Source organism: Arvicanthis niloticus, chromosome 14 (genome assembly GCF_011762505.2).
Source record: "Arvicanthis niloticus isolate mArvNil1 chromosome 14, mArvNil1.pat.X, whole genome shotgun sequence".
NCBI lineage: Eukaryota > Metazoa > Chordata > Mammalia > Rodentia > Muridae > Arvicanthis > Arvicanthis niloticus.
The window spans coordinates 27993274-28014603 of NC_047671.1; the positions used below are offsets into that span (position 1 = coordinate 27993274).

At 50.6% G+C, this 21330-nt stretch overlaps 1 protein-coding gene across 1 annotated transcript; it reads right to left on the reverse strand.

Moving 5' to 3' along the window:
- Window positions 1-7331: 7331 nt before the first annotated feature.
- Window positions 7332-14109, reverse strand: Arsi (arylsulfatase family member I). The gene is made up of 2 exons (XM_034518611.2): window positions 13486-14109; window positions 7332-9541 (listed from the first exon to the last, which is right to left on the reverse strand). The coding sequence occupies exons 1-2, from the start codon at window positions 13794-13796 to the stop codon at window positions 8134-8136; spliced, it is 1719 nt and encodes a 572-aa protein (XP_034374502.1). The 5' UTR covers window positions 13797-14109; the 3' UTR covers window positions 7332-8133.
- Window positions 14110-21330: the final 7221 nt, after the last annotated feature.

Sequence of the window (21330 nt, forward strand, 5' to 3'; positions counted from 1 at the left end):
AGGTCCCCATGGCAACCACCTCCGAAACGCCCTGTTCCCGTTGCCCCGGTAACTGCCTCCCCAACACCTGCCTGCCTTTCACTTCAAAACCTGCTCCTCTGTTGCCCTGGCCTTATATACCCAATATTGCAGGACTGTGTGGGCCCAGGAGCAAGAGGACCCTGTTCCCCCAGGGTGATGTACTGAGGGGGTTGGAGAAGGGGGTGCGAACAAACTTAGTCCACAAGTGATCGTCTCTTTTGCTACCTCCCCCACTTCCAACTATAGGGCCCTTTTAACAGACGGGATGGGATTAAGTGGGGCAAAGAGGCAGTTGCTATGGTAACGGCTAGTGGGTGCCACATTCTGGGATGGTCCTTGAGAAAGACAGGATGTAGTTACCCTGGCAACTTCATCTCCTCTGGAGAGACAGGTATTGCCCCGTTGCCCTGGCAACAGCTGGGTTCTAAGGTTTACAGGGGAAACTAATTCATCTCTCCTTCTCTTCCCCCTTGTAGTCTTTGCAATGGTTTCTCTGTTCCCTCTGGGAATTGGTCTGGTTGACTTGGCCTCTGCCTCTGTCCTTATTTCTCTCCTGCTCTCCCTGCTTTTTAGCCACTGTGCGTGTATCACACTGTCATCTTAGCTTGAGGAGAAGTACAGAGCAGACCCAGGATGCTGAAGGAATGGCTCTGTCTACTTTCTCACCCCTACCTGTCACCACTGTGTAGCAGGGCCCCTCCTGAGGCCTCTTCCACAAGCTCTCCCCGCCCATCCTCCCAGAGGGACCATGAAGATTTGGTCTCCTGGGGCTTGTGTCCCAGTTTCTGCTTGTGCTTCCTGTCAAGGTAGGACTGGAGAAAGGCAAGTATAATGAGGTGAGCGTGGCCGGACTCACCCAGGGCTGGGCGGGTGGTGTGGATGTACCCTGCCCTGGAGTTTTCTTTCCCAAACTTGCTGGTCATCTTCCCTAATGAATTCACTTCTTCTGTACATCAACCACACTTACAGTCACAGATCACACTCCCAAGGCATGAAATTTAAGGCTAGAAATCGGAGTTTAAGTTCTAGCTCTGACATTTACTAACTGTGTGACCCTGGGCACGTCACTGAGGAAGCTCTCTGAGCCCCCATCTCATTTTCTAGAAAATCGGAAGACAGTCATCCTTGCAGAAGACTCCGGTGAAGATGGAGTGGCCTAAGGTAAAAAATGCGTTCTGGGAAGGAGGTAAACTTGGAGGGTTCTCAGTTTCTAGAAGACAAAGCACAGAAGTTTTAAAGTGAGTCTATGAGCACCTCTCATACTGCGGTTTGGTCTTGAACACACACACCGCCATTCTGAAAAAAAAAAAAAAAAGAGGGTACTTCAGCATGCTTCACGGGTGGCTATGCAGGGGTCTCATGGTCTCATGCTTCATGCTGGCATTTGCCCCAGTGAACAGGGGACAGATAAAAGGACCTGAAAATGCAAATTCTCTCTGTTTCCAACTTGCTCTTCATAATCCATTGCTTACCTCACTTGTAGGGACATGGTGGTACCTTTGAATATTCTCCAGCACCAACAAGTGCCTGACCCAACCGAGACTCGAGGACCCTAGAAACCCTCTATCCCTCTTCCTGAGTTAGTGAAAGAAAGATTGACAGGAGATCTTTTCAATTCAGCCACTTTTCTCAGGAAAGAAAGAGAAGGGAGGTGGAGAGGAAGGAGGGAGGGAAGCCAGAGAGGAGGGAGTGATGGCTTAGCCACTAATTGCACCATTACCACCTTCAGAAAAAGGAAAAACCACTCCGTTTTGTTTCTGCGCACAATACGCTTCCCGCTTCTGCCGCCAACGTGGCAATTCAGAGCAGAGCAGAAAGGCCTATGCTCGCAGGGCCACACAGCTGGTGGGGAGCAGGCAGGCACAGAACACCCTGGCAAAGGCTGGAGACACCAGAGGAAGGCAGGAGTGGGGCAGAGCTGTACAGCCGTGTTCCTGATTCAGATCTTCTAGCCCAGTGGTTCTTAACCCTCCTAATGCTGCAACCCTTAAATACAGTTCTTCATGCTGTGCTGACCCCCAGCCATAAAATTATTTTTGTCGCTACTTCATAATTATAATCTTGCCTCTGTTGTGAAACATAATGCAAATACCTGTTTTTTCCAATGATCTTAGGCAAGTCCTATAAAAGGGTTGTTGGACACTCTCCCCCAAGGGGGTCACGACATACATGAGTTAAGACTCACTGCTCTAATCTGCCCAACCACTGCCCAGGGGAAACCGTGTCATCAACTATCAGTGGTTATGTGACTTACATACAGGCTGTGGTTTTGAATCAATGTCTTAACTTCTCTGGACCTCTTCAAGTGCAAAACTGGGTAAATAATGTTCCTTACCAATAAAGCAGTTTTGAGGCTGAAACAAGATGAACACACAGTGGCTGATGCAGAAGGAATTACTAAGGAACTAGAAATCCAGTCTCCTCATACTCCTCCCTGAACCAAGGCAGCTCTCTGGGGCACAGTTCTCTGAGACCTCGCTAGGGGTTAGCTCATGGTTTAGACATTGCCTGGTGTTGGCTTTATTTGCAGTAAATTCTGCAAAACAAGTGTCAATGGCAAGGACAAAAAAAGAAAAGGGCACTGGGACCCTCACTTATCAGGGGACAAGGGCATGGCAACTGCTTTAAGATCAGTAAAGCAGTAAGAGGAATTTGCTAAGGCTGTAACCATGGAAATGTAGCCCCGTGAAGGGAAGTGGCCATCCTCATGGACCAGTGCTGCCCTGTCGTTCCCTACGGATGGTATGCAGTGCTTGGCTCAGAGGCCAGCAAAGCATTTAGAAGAGCCCCAGGGGCTCGGAGAGGCATGCAAAGGCACAGGCAGCCTGAGAGCTGCCTGCCTCTGACAGGGACCGTGGGGTCCTAACTCCACTGTGGTCCCCATCTTTCTTCTTCCATGTTCCCAGCTTCCTTCCCTTCCTTTCTTCCTCATGCAATTCTCCTTCCTCCCTGGCATCCTCCAGTCCCTACTCCTTCTCTCGCTGATGCCTTTCTCTCCTGCATGCAGAACTAAGGGATAGGCAGGTCCTAGACCTAAGACCCACCTGCTAGTGGAGAACTAGCTGGAAGAAGGACCCTGTGAAGGTCTGTCTTACACCTGCATGGATGCATATCTCTTGGGACACCTGCATGCTGAGTGCAATTGCCACTCCACTGAGGAGGCATGACCACTAATTCACCACATCCTCTGTGCCCACAAAGCTGGCAGCTGTGCCTAGTGGTGGCGGACATCAAGGAGTCAAGCATGCCTGGGTGGTGACGAGAGAATAAGCTGATGATTGCATCGGGGGAGGGGGGGCTGGTTCTTCCAGACTTCCCACACCCCCGGGGCCACAGTAGGCATAACGGTCCAGCACGTGTACCCCATCTGCAACATGCGTGCAGTACTCAAGCACAAGCCTGTGTGCCAAGGGCTGATGGCCAGGGGTGGGAGCCCTGGAGTTTGCTGAGCCAGCACAGCAATGCCAGAAAGAGATTGGCTTGTGCCAACGGGAGGGACAGGAGGCTGGGCTGAGCTCCAGGAGACAAGGGAAGGATGGGAGAGAGGATTACAACCCTCATCACACTGGGATAGTTCCTCTGTGTGCTCTCATGCATTTGCTAAATGTCACAGGGGTCTTGCAGGGCCTGAACACACACCACCACAGAAAACCACCACAGGGAAAAAAAAAAAAACAAAAACAAAAAACGTGCCATCAGAATGGTTCCCATGGGGCCTGTCCCACTAAGGGCAGAAAAAGTTGGGGCCAGGCTCAGCAGAAAGTGGGCCAGGAGAGAGGAGATACTGTGAGGGTCTGAGTAGAGAGCAACTGAGTCAGAGCAGTATGCCAAGGAATGCCAGGCCTAAGAGAGGAGGGAAGGGCAGAAGCACTGTGCTCTGAGGTGCCCCATGCAGGGGCCCTCCCTGAGGTGGGGCAGTGACACACAGCCTGCAGATGGAGGCTCAGTTCCTATGCTAAGACAGTTGGAAATAGGCCTTTCTCCCTGGTCTCATTTCCTCCTGGGAAGGTCAGGGACAAAACACTCATTCTTCGACCACCCAAGGACATGAAGCAATCACATCAGAGCCAGTTTGAACCTTACAGCAATGCAGTAAATACAGGTGTAATGACCCCACTCTGCAGAACTGTGACACTACTTACCTAAAGCCACATACCCAGGGACCAAACCCAGGTCTGTGTGACCTCACCACTCTTACCCTGTCCTTAGGCCCCCATATCAAGCTGAGAAGACCTTTAGGGGCCACGCATCCCTTAGAGCTGGGAACCAAGGTGCAGAGAGTGGAGGTTACCCTCTAACAGGTACACAAGTTGGCGGCAGTCAGGCTAACAGCCTGGAGTTCTTGCCTCCCCGAGCACTGCTCTTTCCCTGCTGTACCCCTTTCTGGCATTGCTAGAATGTTAGCCTGTGTCCTGGGCAAGCCAAGAGTGTCTGGAAGAAGAGGAGACACAGCCCTGTCCAGGCAGATATATGGCTTCACTTGGTTGTTAGGGGGCTGGTCATTAGAGGCCAGGACTCCAGAGGCCAGGATCCAGCTAAAGCAAGCTCTCACCTGCTGCCATCTAATCCAGACGAGAGAGAGGGAGAGAGAGAGACAGAGAGAGACAGAGAGACAGAGAGAGACAGAGACATAGAGACAGAGAGAGAGAGAGAGAGACAGAGAGAGAGAGACAGAGACAGAGACAGAGAGAGACAGAGCTCGAAAGGGTCCCTAGTGAAGAACTGTGACCTAGGGACTGCCTCTGGTGTGCCCTTCCACCCTGTCCTCTCCAAAGGGACCCAGGTGACATGAGCACAAGCCTAGAGGTGCTGTGCTGGCTAGTTTTAAGTCACCTCGACACAAGCTAGAGTTATCTGAAAGGAGGGGAACTCAGCTGAGGAAATGTCTTCATAAGATGCAGCTGCAGGACATTTTCTCATCAGTGGTTGATGGGGAGGCTCAGTCCATTGTGGGTGGTCCCATCCCAGGCCTGGTGATTCTGGGTTCTATGAGAAAACAGGCTAGGCAAGCCACGAGGAGCAAGCCAGTAAGCAGCACCGCTCCATGGCCTCTGCTTCAGCTTTGGCCTCTAGGTCCCTGACCTGCTTGAATTTCTGCCTTCACTGCTTATAATGATGGACTGTTCTATGGAAAGTTGAGTAAAAATTTAACTCTTTCTTCCCCACGTTGCTTTTAGACACGGTGTTTCATCACAGCCATAGTAACCCTAAGACAGGTACTGTAGGCCGCCACCCTGACTTGGCTGGTCAAGATGGCGCTGGCTTCCAGTATGATCAACTGGTAAACAAGTGCACTGCGCATGCGATCACCCTTGGGCCAACTCAGCTTGGCACCAACCCCTCCCGAGTGGGATATGCGAATGAAACACTGCAATTCTGACCAATTGCGCACCTCCACGTGCATTTCCCTCCTCTCCCCCCCCCCCCCCCCCAGCCCAGGGCTGAACATATAAGCAGCTCGCTCCAGGTGTTCAAGGTTCCTGGGTAAATGATGAATGAAGTGCTTCAATAAAGGTGTTGGGAAGGATCCAGTTGTTTGCATCTTCCTTGCTGGTCGAGTGGGGGCGCGACAAGGTACCAACCGGGAACTGGGATATAGTAAAGATTCCGGTGTGCTTGTTGAGGGAGAACCCAAACCACCGTAGAGAACAGGTTGTGGGCATGCTGAGTGCTAAGCTGAGCCCCTCAATACAATACCCCAAAGACCATTGACCTCACACACTGTTGCCGGCTAGTTTCCGGGCACGTGGTTTCAGGCTGATGCTCCAGTGGTTCCTGGGTTAGGCTGGCATCCGGGTTGAGAACTCTGAGTTCATTAAGTTCTGCATCGAATGGAAGACTGAATAGAGAGAGGCTTGAGCCAACCCGTCTCTTCAAAACTTCAGAAACAGATGCCAGCCTCAGCACCAATCATCCCTTGTATCTTGGGGCCAGATTGATTCCGGGAATAAGAGCTTGGAATTCAGACGAGAGCAGACAGCACTACATACGACCTTGCTCTTGTGGCCCCAAAGGGGTCCTTAGAAGCAGAGTGGATGACAGGGCTGCAAGTTGAAAAGTCCTGGCAGGCAGGGGGACTCCAGCCATCCTCAGCCTGGCTCTGCAGGGAAGCCTAAGCTGTATACCAGTGTGGCAAGCCAGCAGGCAGAGTTAGAGCAGGCCCCAGCAGGCCGAGAGTGTCTTGGGCAGTGGGCAGACTATGAATAGCCCCTCTGGGATACACTAGGCTAAGACACTACCTTAGCCAGCATCTTCTTCAGAGCCTCCCTCCTGAGAAAGCAAAAAAGCCACTACAGCCACTGGCGCCCAGAGACTCCTGCCTATCCTGAGCCATGCCTACCATCTGGGCATCAACATTATCAAGGAAGGGAAAACATACAGGTGTGGGAGATGAGAAAAGTCAAAAGAACAGGGCTGGGGCTGGAGAGACGGCTCGGTAGTGAAAAGCACCTAAGTTCATTTTTTTCCACTTCCCATGTTGGACAACTCATACCCTCTGTAACTCAAGCTCTAGGAGAATCTGATGTCTGTAGCCTCTGCAGGCCCTTTACTCACGTGTACATACCCACACACAAACACACGCACATCTACACATCATTAAAAATAAATCTTAAGGAAAAAAAAATAAAGCACAGGGCTAAGGAAGGGTCTGGGATGCGATGGTAGTCTCTACACTGCAGCCCAGGCCAGGCCCTCATGCAGGATTCAGTCACTGCCTGGGTGCTGCAGCCCTGCAAGCAGCTGCAACCCCCACCCCATGGCCCCGCACCCACCCCACTCCACCCATCCCGCTCATCCACAAGCTGACGAGTCCTAACAGGCCTCCTTTGCCAGTGACAAAAATAACTATTTTCAAAATTCACAGCAGGGCCTTCGCCTACACACTGCGCCGACTGGGACCTGAAGGGAGATATGCAGAACGCAGTGTGCGGAGGGAGCCTGGCTATGCAGCTAGCGGGCTTTACAACCACCACCCCCTCCTCAACACTACCGAGCCTGTGTCCCCCCAGATGCAAATGTGCACAGAGGTGCCCAGAACCACCAGAAGTAAGGACTCTTGAATCATCCACTGTATGTAGAGAAACACAGAGGCCCAGAGAGGGTCAGGGGTTTGCCTGCAGCTACACTGTGAAGCTGTGGCAAGACCTCCCTCCCTCCCTTCCTTCCTTCCTTCCTTCCTTCCTTCCTTCCTTCCTTCCTTCCTTCCTTTCTTCCCTCCTTCCTTCCTTCCCACCTTCCTTCCTGTTCCTTCTGCTACCAGTGAGTTTGCACAGGTCCCCAGGACACACATGGACACACAGAGACCAGCATCTCTTGCCTCTGGATAATGGCACTTTAATCAAGTTCACAGGCTCCTCCACAACCATCCGCTTGGCCAGTTTTCTACAGCACCGTGAGGTAGGCAGAGCCAGGGCTAACATTTCCCTACGCCTTTGCAAGTAGGGAAATCAAGGCCCTGTAGGGAAGGAAGAACTGTGTTCAAGGCCAAATCAAAGGCTCCCTTTCACAGCTGTCTCCCCCCGCCCCCCACACCTCACTATGTATGCAGCGGCTCAGGCCCAGTTTCCCCTGGATGGTGGGGACCAAAAGAGGAGAATTCCACTAGGAATTCCTAAGTCTTGAGGCTCCAGGAATGTAACGATTCTCAGAGCCTACATGGTCTGTTTTCATTGAGTTGCCCAACAGAGCAGCAGCCAGCTGGACATTCTCCAGCTGATATCCAAGTGCACCACAGAGACCCGGAAAGAAGGTCATGGACTCCTGTCACCTGGAAGGTGGCAAGGTCAGCAAGGAACCCCGCCATGGCCCCAGACACAGGTGAACACTGGAGTCCTAAAGTCACCAGAGCTCATCTTAGGGGTGAGACTGAGGCAGAATGCTGCTATAGGTTACCTGAGGGCAAAGAACAACTGCATCCGGAGAGAGGCAGGACCGTGACCCAGGCTTCCCAGCCTGGTTTGTGTCCTCCCACAAATCCCACCCTATTCAGCTGAGGGCTTCTGTACTCTCTCTCCAGATGCCTGCAGATGAAGACTTGACCTTGGCCTTCTCCCTGAGAACAAAGGGACAGTATCTAAGGGGAACTGAAGATTCCCTGCCGCCCCCAAGCCATCAGATCCGGTGGGACATCAGCCTAGTATTGAGTTTACGGAAAAAAGACCGAAGCTTGCAGATCTTGCATTTCTTCTTGCGGTGACCCCGGGAGAAACTTCTAGCCCTGCCTTCCTCCTCTTCCTCCTCTTCTTCTTCCTCATCACTGGCCCAGGGCCCCCAAGCACCTCCATTAAAGTCAGGATGGGCCCGAGGGTTCGCAGCTGGGTAACGCACAGGGATGGCAGTACGGTTATAATCAGCCAGGCGAGCCAGCAGGGTGCGGACTACATCAGGTCGCTGGCCAGCCAGGTCCTCTCGTTCATAAGGGTCAGCACTGATGTTAAAGAGCCACACAGCCTGGCGGATGCTGGCCATCCGCTCCAGGTTCCACCAGCTGTCAGGGAAGGAGGCCAGTGTCTGAGGTGGGATCCAGTCACCATAGCCTGGGTCTCCAGTGAGCAGCTTCCACTCCCCCACTCGGATAGCAGCCTGTACTGCTGTATTCCAGATGCCAAAGCCACCCTCCAGAGAGCCATGCCGGGCATGGTTGTAGAGGGGGTCAATATTGTGTAGGATCTCTGTGCGTGGTGAGGCCCGGCCCTCGCTAATGGCTGGCCACACATCATAGCCATCCAGTCTGTCAGCCGTCGATGTAGTGCCGCCTGCCAGACCCACCAGTGTTGGGTACCAGTCTGTGATATGGACCAGGGCCCGACTGGTCCGTCTCTTTTTCTTGAGGAGTGGGCTGTGGACAAAACCTAGACCCCTCACACCACCTTCCCAGTAAGTACCCTTGCGTCCTCGAAGGGGCCAGTTGCTACCCCCTGAGAAAGTCTGGCCACCGTTGTCACTGGAGAAGATAATGACACTGTTGTTATAGAAACCATAGCGCTTAAGGGCCCAGGTGATGTTTCGCACTGCCTCGTCCATGCAGGTCACCATGGCTGCATACTTGCGCCGTGCTACATTGCCCATTGTGCGGTAGCGGTATAGGTACTCTCGAGGTGATTGTAGGGGCGTGTGTACTGCCTGGAAGGCCACATAGAGAAAGAGGGGGCTCTGGGGACTGTGGCTGGCCAGGATGTGGCTTGCACGCTGAGCATAGAGCATTGTGGAGTACTGGCCGCTGAGTCCCCAGGCCACGCTCTCACCCTCGTGCAGGTCAAAACCACAAACCCCTGGGCCATCACAGTTGTCATACGTGTAGTAATCCACATTGCCCGTGAGGGAACCCAGGAAGGTGTCGAAGCCCCTGCGGGTAGGCAAGCACTCCTTCCGGTAGAAGCCCAGATGCCACTTGCCCACCATGTGGGTGGAGTATCCTGCCTGCTGTAGCTTCTGGGGCAGCGTCACCTGGTCCAGGGGCAGACAGTTGGGCTGCCGTGGGCGGATGATGGAGTGCTGCAATCCCGTATGGATCTGGTACCTGGGAGGTGAAAGATTGATACATGGTAAACAAACGTAAGCTACAGACCCCCTGCTCTCCAATCAGCAACCCCTAGTTGTACCCTGAGATGGACCCTGGTCCAGAGCCACCCAGTCAGAACAGAAACAAAAGCAACGGATACTGCCAAAGGGCTAAGCACCTACACTACTTTATCTCAAATCATCACATCAGTGAAGCAGGTACATGTGCCAATTTATTGATGAGATGGAATAACTCAGAACAGTTAAGCCGCTGCTCAGGACCACATAGCCAGGAAGCTGGTAGGTGCATCAAGAGTCAAGGCAGGCTTGAGCCACGACAGCAGTAAGAACTAACACCAAGTTCTTGCTGTGTGTTCAGCATCACGCTCCCTTTGACTCTGCTCACCAAATCCTCACTGCAAACTAGGAAGTACGTATTATTACTCCCACCTCCCAAATAAGGAACCGTAAAGCTCGGTGAGTCATGCGGCTAGTATGAAGAACACAGCGCTGCATCTTAGCAGAGGCTACAGACCTGACTGAGTCCCTGAGCTCTAAGCTGGAAACTTAGCACAGAGTACACCAAGTCCCCGTCTCCCAGGTTAACTCCCACTCCTTGGAAGCCTACTGCAGTATTACTCCGTCTGTAGTCTCTCACAACTCAAAAGAGTGAGTTACATTGTTTCTTCCTTTCCCGCAGCGGGTGCACACCTTCACTGTCTACTTGGCCCTAGGATTACAACTGTCTATGTTATTGGGCCCAGATATATAGAATAGAATTGTCTTTGTATTCCTAATACCTCAGTGATACTTAAAGCTCGCTCAGTTACTTATGGAATGAACAAAGGAACAAATGAATGAATGAATGAATGAATGAATGAATGAATTCAGAGGGTTTGGAAGCCAGAAGTGAAACAGTCTAGTTTTTAGTTTTTTCATCTACTAAAAAAAAAAAAAAAAAAAAAGGAAAAAGCAACAACAAAGGTCAGAGGGCAGAAGGGGCTTTGTTTAAGGTCACTCAGCAGTCCAGGGTAGTGCTGAGACTTGAACATGAAACCAAATAGTTCAAGCAGCAATGTTTTCAAAGGTAGACCGCCCACCTCCTCCCACGTGGGACCAGTTGATGTTTGCAGGTATTAGTGAGCTGGCTGGAATGGCAAATCCCTGACAGCTGCCCTGCTCCCAGACTTTATGAGACCAGTGCCCCCTCTATCCCCAGCTGCTGTGAGCCCCCTCCACCCCCACCCCCAGGCCTATGCAACAGTCAATGCCTTGCAGGTCCCTGAGTTTCCTTTACACATTTGTACTGCATCTTCTGCTGCTGTGATTTGCTTGAGGTGAGTTGCAAGTAAAGCCACCTGGAATGTCACAGGGGAGTTAGAATTCCCCACCTGTCCTTACCCCTAGGCAGCTGAGTTAGCCTGGTATTTGACACTAGACTGTTTCCTTATCTTAAGGCCACTCTTAAGACTTTGTGCCACGTGAAAGCGTTATCTCGTTTAATTCTCTCTGCACCCTGTGAGTGTGGGTGTGCATGTGTGTGAGTGTGTGTGTGAGAGTGTGTATGTGTGTGAGTGTGTGTGAGTGTGTGTGAGTGTGTGTGAGTGTGTGTGTGTGTGTGAGTGTGTGTGAGTGTGTGTGTGAGTGTGTGTGTGTGAGTGTGTGTGAGTGTGTGTGAGTGTGTATGAGTGTGAGTGTGTGTGAGTGTGTGTGAGTGTGTGTGTGTGTGTGTGGGAGTGTGTGTGGGATTGTGTGTGAGTGTGTGTGTGAGTGTGTGTGTGTGAGTGTGTGTGAGTGTGTGTGGGATTGTGTGTGAGTGTGTGTGTGTGAGTGTGTGTGGGATTGTGTGTGAGTGTGTGTGTGAGTGTGTGTGTGTGAGTGTGTGTGAGTGTGTGTGTGTGAGTGTGTGTGGGATTGTGTGTGAGTGTGTGTGTGTGAGTGTGTGTGAGTGTGAGTATGTGTGTGTGTGAGTGTGTGTGAGTGTGTGTGTGTGAGTGTGTGTGTGTGTGAGTATGTGTGTGTGTGTGTGAGTGTATGAGTGTGTGAGTGTGTGTGTGTGTGTATGAATTTGTATTGGACTTCCAGCCCTGAGCATGCTCTGGAAGCACTCTACCACTTAGTTCTATTATGTCTTTGGCTTTTTTTTTTTTTTCTTTTTATCTTGACACAGAACCTTGCTTAGTTGACCAAGCTGATCTTAAACAAACTCTTGTGAAATACATACAACACATTACCATAGTCTCCATTCTACAAATAATGAAACCGAAGCTCCGAAAGCGTAGCATGTGACCCAAAGTCAGACAGCTGGCAAATAGTAGAACTGTTCAGACCCAGGTCTATCCAACTCATGCTCAAAAGTCTGCATGATACAGCTTCTCCTCCTCTCAGCAAGCTGAGGTGATTGGAACTGACAGGAGACGAATCCTAGGGCCCAGAATCCCAGCTGAATGTCTCCATATAAGGGTGGGGTGCCTGAGCACTGATTTGTAATGTGGGTGGGCCTGCTAAACCTTGCCAAAGTCCATTTGTCAGTGAGCAACATAAGACACTTTGGCTGTCTCCAGCAACACCAAACAGGACTGGCTGCATAAGGAAATGCCAAGCCATGGAGTAAGCATCCACGAGACAGAGGTAGCTGCCGAGGGTGGGCAGACAAGGCTGGCCCTGTAATGCTCAGCTAATTTCACCAGTAAGAGTCTGGAGCACTGTGCTAACTGTCCATTCAGCAGTTTACCAAAGTCACATCCATCTGGGGAAAGAAACATCAACAGGAAAACTCAAAATGCAGGTTCTCCTGCCTCTTCAGGGGCTAGTCACTGTCCCATGCCAGCCAGCGTCTGTCACCACCACTACCAAGCCACACCTGCAACACAAACCTCCCACCTGTCTCCCTCTCCCTTGCCCTTCTTCACAGTCCCTGGATCTAAAGGCAGACGGAATACAGGCGAGAAGAGAAAAGGCACCGCAGTTTGATTCCAGCTCCAAACCGCCAGCCCAACATCTAACTTCGCAACCCTCTCTTTCACAAAACTCTGAAGTTGGGAGAAGCATCGAGCTGACTGGCCTCTCTGATTCCAAGCCTCATTGTCCCACCCAGGAAACAGAGATGGGCCGAGAGAGAGATGGGCCATGGTCCTAAGGTCTCCGTAGTGATCCAGAGCATGCAATGGCCTCTTTCCCAAAAGGATTAGCTTCAGCCCAACCCCGGGGATTTTTTCCTAAGCAAAGGGAGTTTGCCTTCCACAACCCCTTTCTGATCTCCAGCTCTTTTACTCCAGTGATCCCCAACCCCATGAGGGAGCAGCCCCTTACAGAGCCCCTTACAGAGCACACAGAACCCCTGGGGTCTTTTCAAACAATTTGAAAGGATTCTTCGGATGAAAAACGTGGAGACTTGGAGAACGGAAGCAACCAGCTTCCTGCTACAGGTAAGTGTCGAATCTTACCAGTCCCTTGGTCTTCTTCCGATGGAGCCATCAATAGCATAGGACCCAAATCTTTCCAGTTATACAGACAGAGGCTGTCATTTATTGACTGCCAGGCAAGCTACATACAATTCATTCACCTTTCATTATTTCTCTTCAGGACAGAAACTGTCTTTCAGTCCATTTTACAGACCAGGAAACTGAGAGTTAAGTGACTTTCGAACTGACCCCATATCTGTCAATATACACAGAATTCAAAATAAGAGTCAAAGATTCCTCTGATTAAACAAAGGAACAAACTGTGGAACACAGAGGTCTCGAAGATGATCAGAAGGCTTGAAATAAGAGAGTTGGGGAAACAGAGGCCTAAAGAAGGCAAGGGACTTATGTTTGACTTAACAGATGTTGCAGGAAAGCTAGCCCGGTAACACGTGTTTCTCAGGTCCATGCACAGAGCTATTCTGCAGGGTTTGCAACCTACCAACTGGGTGTGCTGGCGGTTTGGACACCCAGTCCCGCGGGTCTGGGCCGTGCCTACCTGCCAGTGAGGAGTTGGCTCCTCGAAGGTGTACATATGGGTTGGATGTAATAATTCTCCAGTTTGACGCCCTCAGCTGCCAGCCGGTCCAGCGTGGGGGTCTCGATATCTGAGCCATGGTATCCCACGTCGTGGTACCCTTGGTCGTCCGTGAGGATGAAGATAATGTGTGGAGGCTGCGGTGGAGCCGCCGAAGGCTGATCGCCAGCCTCTGCAGGCCCATCAGCCACAAGGCCGGGCTTGGCCCAATCCCAGGACAGGTAGCCCAAGCTGAGTAGGCTGACCAGGGAGAATCCTGAGAGGGCATGCATCGCGACGCCGGGCTGGGCGAGCTGGGTTCCCAGGACCTCAGAGCCTGCCTCGCTAGGGGCGCAACGCCTGCCCTCCTGCCTGCCTGGATGCAGCGAGAGCCCTCGGGGGTCTCGTCCAGAACCCGCGGCCGGGCAGTAGGGCGCTCCAGGAAGGTCAGGCTCGCGCTGAGCCTCCTCCCGCAGCCCCCGCTCCCTCTCCCCCAGCTCTGACGGGCCAGCCCGAGTTGTGGAGTGGAGGCTTCCCAAAAGTGCTCTCCACCATCCCCGGACTCTCCGCTTCCCTTTTACCCGATCCCTCCTGCCTCTTAATTTCTCTCGCTTCTACTTTCCATTTCTTCTCCCTCCCTCGACCCCCAATTCCCCCAGCTGAGCTTCTGACCCCGCCTGGTGTCCCCGCAAAGCAGTGCTCCGGGCTTGGAGGCGGGCAGGACCCCACAGGGGGAAGGGGAGGGAGACACGGGCTGGGCGGGTCTGGGAAGGGACACAGCCCGAGATCGGGCGAAAGAGTTGTAACATCTGCCGGGCTGAGCCCCAGGTGGAGGGGTGGGACGCCCGAAAAAGGCCCCGCCCCTGGGCAGGCAGCCCAGACCCGCAGTGGCCGCTAGTTCTAAGGCCTGCTCCTGGCCCCGGACTCCAGAGAAGGGAGGGGGATTGCTAGGAATTCAGTGGAACAATTCCGGAATAGTCCGGCCAGAACATTCCTTGATTATGGAATCTTAGCAGATGAATGCCAGCCCTAGAAAAGTCCAGTTCGCTTTCTGAGCCAACTAGGTCATTTCTAGAGATGGAGAGACCAAGGTCCTGAGATGACAAGGAACTCACTCTGCTAAATCACAGAGCTCCGTGGTGCTGCTTGGGTGGCAGCTTACTTCTGGCTCTGCCAGCTTCCCTTCCCTCCATCTCTAATCCTTCTCACACCACTTCTTAGCTAGTTATAAGGTGCTTAGGGTTCACGCCTTGGTCTAGATGGCAGAGGTGTTGTATACATCTTATATCCACAGGTTCCCTCCATGCCCAGTAAGAACTCAACGCTGTCTCTTCTCAACACTGTTGCTTGAATGAATGCAATGGATGGTTGAGTTACTAGGCTCCTGGAATCACCTGGGCCAACTGCACTCTGAGGATGTAAGCTGGGACACTCAAAGTCAAGCCTTATGGAGACAGGGGTGGCTGTTCCAATTGTTAAATGTTTCTAACTAATTTAAGCACTGTGTGAGCCACAGCAAACCTAGCCAAAGACTAGAGCAGGCCACCAAGTGCCCACAGGCAACTTTGACTAGTAAGTGCCAGGGCCCAGTGAAACCACTGAGCTGGACCACTCCATGGATGTAAAGAAGGGTTTATTGTCAATATAAAACTGCTGAGTGGCGCTCTCACAGGTGGTAGAAAAAGAATAGGCAGAGGCATTTGGGGGAGCCCAAAGCTGCCATGGCTACCAGAAGTGCGAGGCAGAGAGGATAGTACGTCGGTGACTGCCAGGGCTATCGGGGTGGCAGAGAGAAGCCTTACTTGTTAGAAATAAAAACTGCTGGGCCAGAAGGGAAGTTTGCAGACCTGAAAACTCTGGAGTTAGCATAGTGAAGGAGTGGCAGGGTAGCAAGAAGAGCCATGCCAGGCAGTGGTGGCGCACGCCTTTAATCCCAGCACTTAGGAGGCAGAGGCAGGCGGATTTCTGAGTTCGAGGCCAGCCTGGTCTACAGAGTGAGTTCCAGGACACCCAGGGCTACACAGAGAAAAAAAAAAAAAAACAAAAAAAGAACCTGTCTTAAAAAAAAAAAACCAACAAAACAAAAAGAAAGAAAGAAAGAAAGAAAGAAAGAAAGAAAGAGAAAAAACATACACACAAGGCAAGAAGAGCCAGGAAGAGGGGCTTGTGGCCCAGAACAGTCAGTGGCTTTGATGTGCACCTCAGGTACATGTGAATAGGGAGGTTAGTGTGGGCTTTGATATGTCACATAGTATATGCCAATAGAAAACCATATACCCCATTCCCCACTGCCTGGGGAGGAGGGAAGTGACTCCTCCCAGCAGACATTTTACATGTATGTAAAAATGTAAAACCCATTTTACAGGTTTCTGAGGAATACTGAGAGTGGGTATTTCTCTCTGTCCGTCATCTCTCAATTTCCCCTGTCAGCATCCAGCCTGAGGTGACCACAGACTGTCATTTTGCACATAAGCAGTGGTACCAACCTTTGTAGAATGGGGGAAGGGGGGTGGAGGGGCGGGAACTGATGTGGATCTGCGTAAGTTCCAGTTTTTTTATTAAGCTGTATTTATTTGCTTATTTAGTTCGTTTTCTATGTGAGTATATGGGTGGGGTTGATACTGCTGTGCCTGCATGGCCCTCAGAAGACAACTTTGAGGGAGTCAAACTCAGGTCATTAAGCTTGTGGCTTGGTGCCAAGTGCCTTTACCTGCTGAGCCATCTTGCACCCAGGACTTCACTGTTTAAGGTGGACACTGCTAGACAATGAGGGGCACTAGCAATGCCAGACTTCCCTTTGTTATGTGACCACCATGTGATCTTCTTAAAGGCCAGTGTCTTAGAAACAAAGATTCCCAGGTATGTCTTCCCTCCTAACACCTTCCCCCTGCCAAGATCCCTCCTCTCCTACTGAGAACCACTGTGTGTGGAAGGAAACCAGACCTCCAAAATAGCAGTGCAATTCGAATCTCCATTTGGAAATGAGGGCTGCGTGGGGCCAGTGCTCCTGTTTGCTCCAAGCCCCATATTTAGGGTGACCAGATTTATCAAAAGGGAAAGCAGCCTGTTGTTCTGGCAAAAGAGATGCTGAGGACAGACAGGAAAAGCACAGCCTCCCGGGGGAGCAGTTGCTAAAATGGTGCTTCCGGAGGCTACAACAAGGTTGTCCTGGGTGACAAGGTGAGTCACCAGAGGTCACAAGAACCGGGGCTTTTAAGTCTCTACATTCATCCCAGACTATTGGCCAAAGTGGCCTTCCCCTTACTCATACACAAAGAGAGATGGCAAGGTGAACCGGCTGGAGTTCTAGTCTGCCCCCCTAAAAGGCTAAAAGGATAGGTTCACAAGGGTTCATAACCCCATGGGGGCTGTCATACTCAGACAGTATTCTAAGGACAAGGCTCTGATGTCAGACTGTCTGAGTTCAAATCCTGCTACTTAATTGGGGTCTGGCCTTCACAAGCTAGTTTCTTGTTCTCCCTGGCAATTTCTCCATCTGTGAAATGAGATAATCACACAAATGAGAGACATTGTCACGCTCTGTGAGGTGTCCTGCTCAGAGTCAGGGCTCAGCGGCTGCAGATGGCTCATTGTTCTGCTCCCTGCTTTTGAGAACTGAATCTTGTGGGTTAGAGTCACTAGGAGGCAGATTCCAGACCAGTTTAAGGGATTTCTTTTATAAACACTCTGGCAGCTTCCTTAACAAAAGGATGTCAACAATGGGTGAATGTCCAGGGAGGAGAGGTGGGTGGAGCACTATTGGAGCCCAGCCTTTTTTTCCCAGCACTCAAACACAGCCTTTTGGCAATCCCCAAAACCTAGAGTAGAAACCTAGCATGCCTCAGAAGTCATTGTCCCCACCAATGCTCTAGGGAAATAAATGCAGACCCACGACTCCATCTTAAATACCATTTCAGCTGCCTGGCTGGAACATTTGGAGCAGACATTTCCAAAGGCTCAGAAACCACAGGGTGGAAATAAACAGTGTAATGCAAGATCCAGGTCATGTGACTCACACGTTGAGCTGGTTATCTTCTTTTATGCTTTCCCAGGGTACTTGCCCTCTTTCCTGAGACAAAGTCCATCAACATGCCCCACCCCACCCCCACCTCCAACACACACACATACCCAGAATGTTAAGGTATCTCAAGTTCAGGGCCACTCTCTGGCCAAATTAATCCAGACTTTGAACATCCCGATGCCTCCAGATCCAGCTGCTTCCTAGATGACACGATCATGGGTGCCCATCTCATTCAGGTAATATCTGCTTCCCATTCACATAAGTGTGTTCCTATCCCTTACCCCCCCCCCAAGACATCCACATCAAAACACTGCAAGAAACTTAACATCTTCCCACGAAATGCAGATCAGACATGGCAGGGGTGTGACTCTGTTACTTCCGAGCTGTCAGAGATTTCATTTCCACCCATGAAGTCAGACTCAGAAAAAAGTGAGTTCCCCATTCCCAGATCTAAGCAAGAAAGGAGTGAGATGCCCACCTGTGTAGAGGTGAGGTTTCTGAATCAAAACGGAAGGCAATGCGAGAGGACTTTGAAAGGTTTCTCCAACTTAAAGGTGACATTATTCTAGCCCTTTGTCCCCAAGACAATTTATAGGGTACAGAGATAGTAAAGTGAAAAACTGGATGAGTCTATTCTGTGACTCTGTTGTTGCTATATCTGTGCATGTGTCTGTGCACCTTGCACATACACAACGTGTGTACATGTGAGTGAATATATGTCTATTTAGACATCTTTGAACTAAAATTATCCTATATATAGCTATATAGATCCTTCTGGTTATACTCCTTGGCAAAGGCCCCATATACTGATTATGTATGCTGACATCTCACTGAAGGGCATTTGTCTAGGCAGGACTGTGTCAGAGACTTACAAGATTTACAGCGGGCCTTTGACCATCAGAAATATCACAGAGTTCAGTCCCTTGCATAGGAAGAGAGCCTTTCTCTCCTTACTCCAAACCTTCTGCCTCTTACTTTATACACAAGTCTTACAAGGAAGTCATTTTATTCCCATTCCGAGAGTATCAGACACATCTCAGAGGACATACAGAAAGGCAGCTGGAGGCGATTGCCTATTTTATAGTAACGTAGGCACACAGAAAAGCATTAGAGAGAAATAACAGGAATAAACAAAATCAGGCAGGTGAATTCCAAAAACCTGGTAATTTGAGAGCATGCAGTGCCATAGCAAAGAGCTATATCTCCAAAACGGACCCAGGAGCATCACCCAGTCACTATCCTGAACAGAGAAAGTGATGGGTTATTTAAAACCTACTCTAGAGACTGATTATAAGACAAGAAATGCCTACTCATCGTGTGTGTGTGTGTGTGTGTGTGTGTGTGTGTGTGTGTGTGTGTCTGTGTGTGTCTGTGTGTGTCTGTGTGTCTGTGTCTGTGTGTATGTGGTGTGTGTGTATGTATGTCTGTGTGTGTGTGTGTGTCCATGTCTTCAAAGGTCAGAGTGTCCTTCCAAAGAACACTAGCTGCCTTGTCTTTGAAACAGCTAGGCTGATTGGCCAGTGAGCCTCAGGCATCCTGTTGACCCTGCCTCCTAGCAAATCACCAGTACACCACCATGTCCAGTTTTTAATGTGGATTCTGGGACTCCAGTTCAGATCCTCATGCTTACATGGCAAGGACTTTACCAACCCCGATATCCCATCAGCCCCTTGTCTGTTTTTTAATGTTTTTAATCCTGAATGGCTGATATGAAAGTGCACAGTGCAAGCTCCCTTTCTGCGGTAGGACATTCTTCCTTCAAACTTGGGTTCTGGAGATGAGAAAGTCTTCCGAGAGTTCTGTGACAACCAAGGAGCTGCACCGTTATGACACTGGAGGTTAGTCACAGTGAGTCAGTGTGTGTGGCCATCTCAGTGGCAGACCATGTCACTACCTTCTTCCTGTTCTTTGTAGCATCCACACAGGTACCTCCATTTTAAAGGTGTCCACATCTCGAGCCAAACACTCCTCCAGAGCTGGAAACAATGCATGTGGTCCCGAGTATAAGGGTACTGCACCCCTCTTCTGTTGCCCTCTGACAGCCCAACCATGACCTCCTAACCAGCTGCTCCTTTTGGAGGGAATCCTTCCGAAGAGAGTTGCCAGGTTTCCTCGGTAACCTGGTTTAGTGACGGCTATTCTTACCAGACCATCCATGCTCTATGGGAGGACAGTGATAATCACAACAGTTAATGATCATTAGAAAGATGAGAGGTGGCTTAAGAATGCCATGCTGGTTGTGCCATGGAGAGAGTGGTGGAGCACCTGGAGCACTCTTAGGAAGTCCTGGAGAGACAGGCCTGTTCATAGGTCACTGTCGCCAGAAGGCAGGCCCACTTGGCATCTTAGAGGCCTGTTCCTTATTAAATATTACTTAGACAATGTGATTCATGGAAGAAAGGGGGTTCCTTACTTTACATGGGGGTGGCCATTAGCATTTCTGGGGGAATTCACACGTTTTCTTGATCTTTGCATCCTACCCTCTGAGCGGTCTCCCCTGAGTCCGGTCTTAGTGCTCGGGAACACTGCATGGGACATATACCTAAGCCAGGAGCAGCAAGAGCCACAGCTACTTAGCCCCTGTCTTTAACCCTTCATGGAGCCCCAGCCCCAGGCGTTTCAATGGCTTCTTTCTCTGGCATTCAATGAAACATTCTTCAGAGCCAGTTATTGAAAGCAAGAGCCAGCTGCACAATGGACGCCCTGTGCTCACAGCCGCTGCCCAATCTGTTTTCCCAACCTGACTGCGGCCTCACCTCTCCACACGCTCCCCACCCTCCACCCACGACCCCGACCCCACCCAGAGGCCAGCTCAAAGGGAGGCCACATGAAAAGACTTGTTCTCTTGGCTCTTAGAAGTTCCCGCCAGGGCCTCTGCCAGCTTCGGAAGGAAAGCCTAGGGGGACCGAGGCCTGCTTCCAGCCCATCCATCCGGGGCTCTGCCCACTTTGATGTCTGGAATCTACCATCCCTAATGGTCAGCCAAGGTTTTCCTCTATGTGCTCCCCCACCCAACACCTCCCTCAAAGAAAAAGGTAAAATCCCAGAGAAACAGAGTGTGATTATCAAGACAAATGAAGTCTCTACCAAAAGAGAGGTTGACAGGCTGTCCTCTAGTCCCCCAGTCCCCGAGGGGTCTATAGCACCTCTGTATAAAGTAAGGGCTTCATGGTTTCAGAAAAGTAAAGAAGAACGTCAGGCAGGGAAGGTGGTTCAATCTATAAAACACAAGGACCTGGGGTTATTAGACAATAACCCACTCAAAGGAGAAAAAATTTCAAATAGTTTTTACAAATTAAAACTGTCATTATGGCACACACCTGTGATCCTGATGCTGGCAAGGCAGAGACAGGAGAATCTCTGGGTCTCACCAGCCAGCCAGTGTAGCTAAACTGGTGAGCTCCAGGTTCAGTGAGAGACCTTGCTTCAAAAAGTAATGCAGAAAGTAGGTGGTAAAAATGTCTAGTGTTGACCTCTGACTTCCATATGCACAGACCCACGGATCACAGAATGTCCTAGTTAACTATGAGACACCTAAAACCAGCTTTGCCATAGTTTAATCCCACTCTTCACTTGGTAGTGGTATGAATTTTACCAAAGTGAACATTTCTGTGTCAGAAATTTCCTTATGTATAAAGTAAAAATAACAAAGCCTGCTAACTAAGGTTGTCATGGGATGACGACAGAAAGATTTGCGCCACTCTTAGTCCAGAGCCTAGTGTGGGACAGGCTCTCCCACAATTCCACTGCTGTTATTCTGACAACATCACTATACTGTCATTACACTTAGATTCTATTTCTACAAA

Coding starts and splice junctions, on each gene's coding strand:
- Arsi (XM_034518611.2), bottom strand. CDS start 13,796: ATGCATGCCCTCTCAGGATTCTCCCTGGTCAGCCTACTCAGCTTGGGC. Junction 9,542..13,485: donor AGCCAACTCCTCACTGGCAG/GTAGGCACGGCC, acceptor TTCACCTCCCAG/GTACCAGATCCATACGGGAT.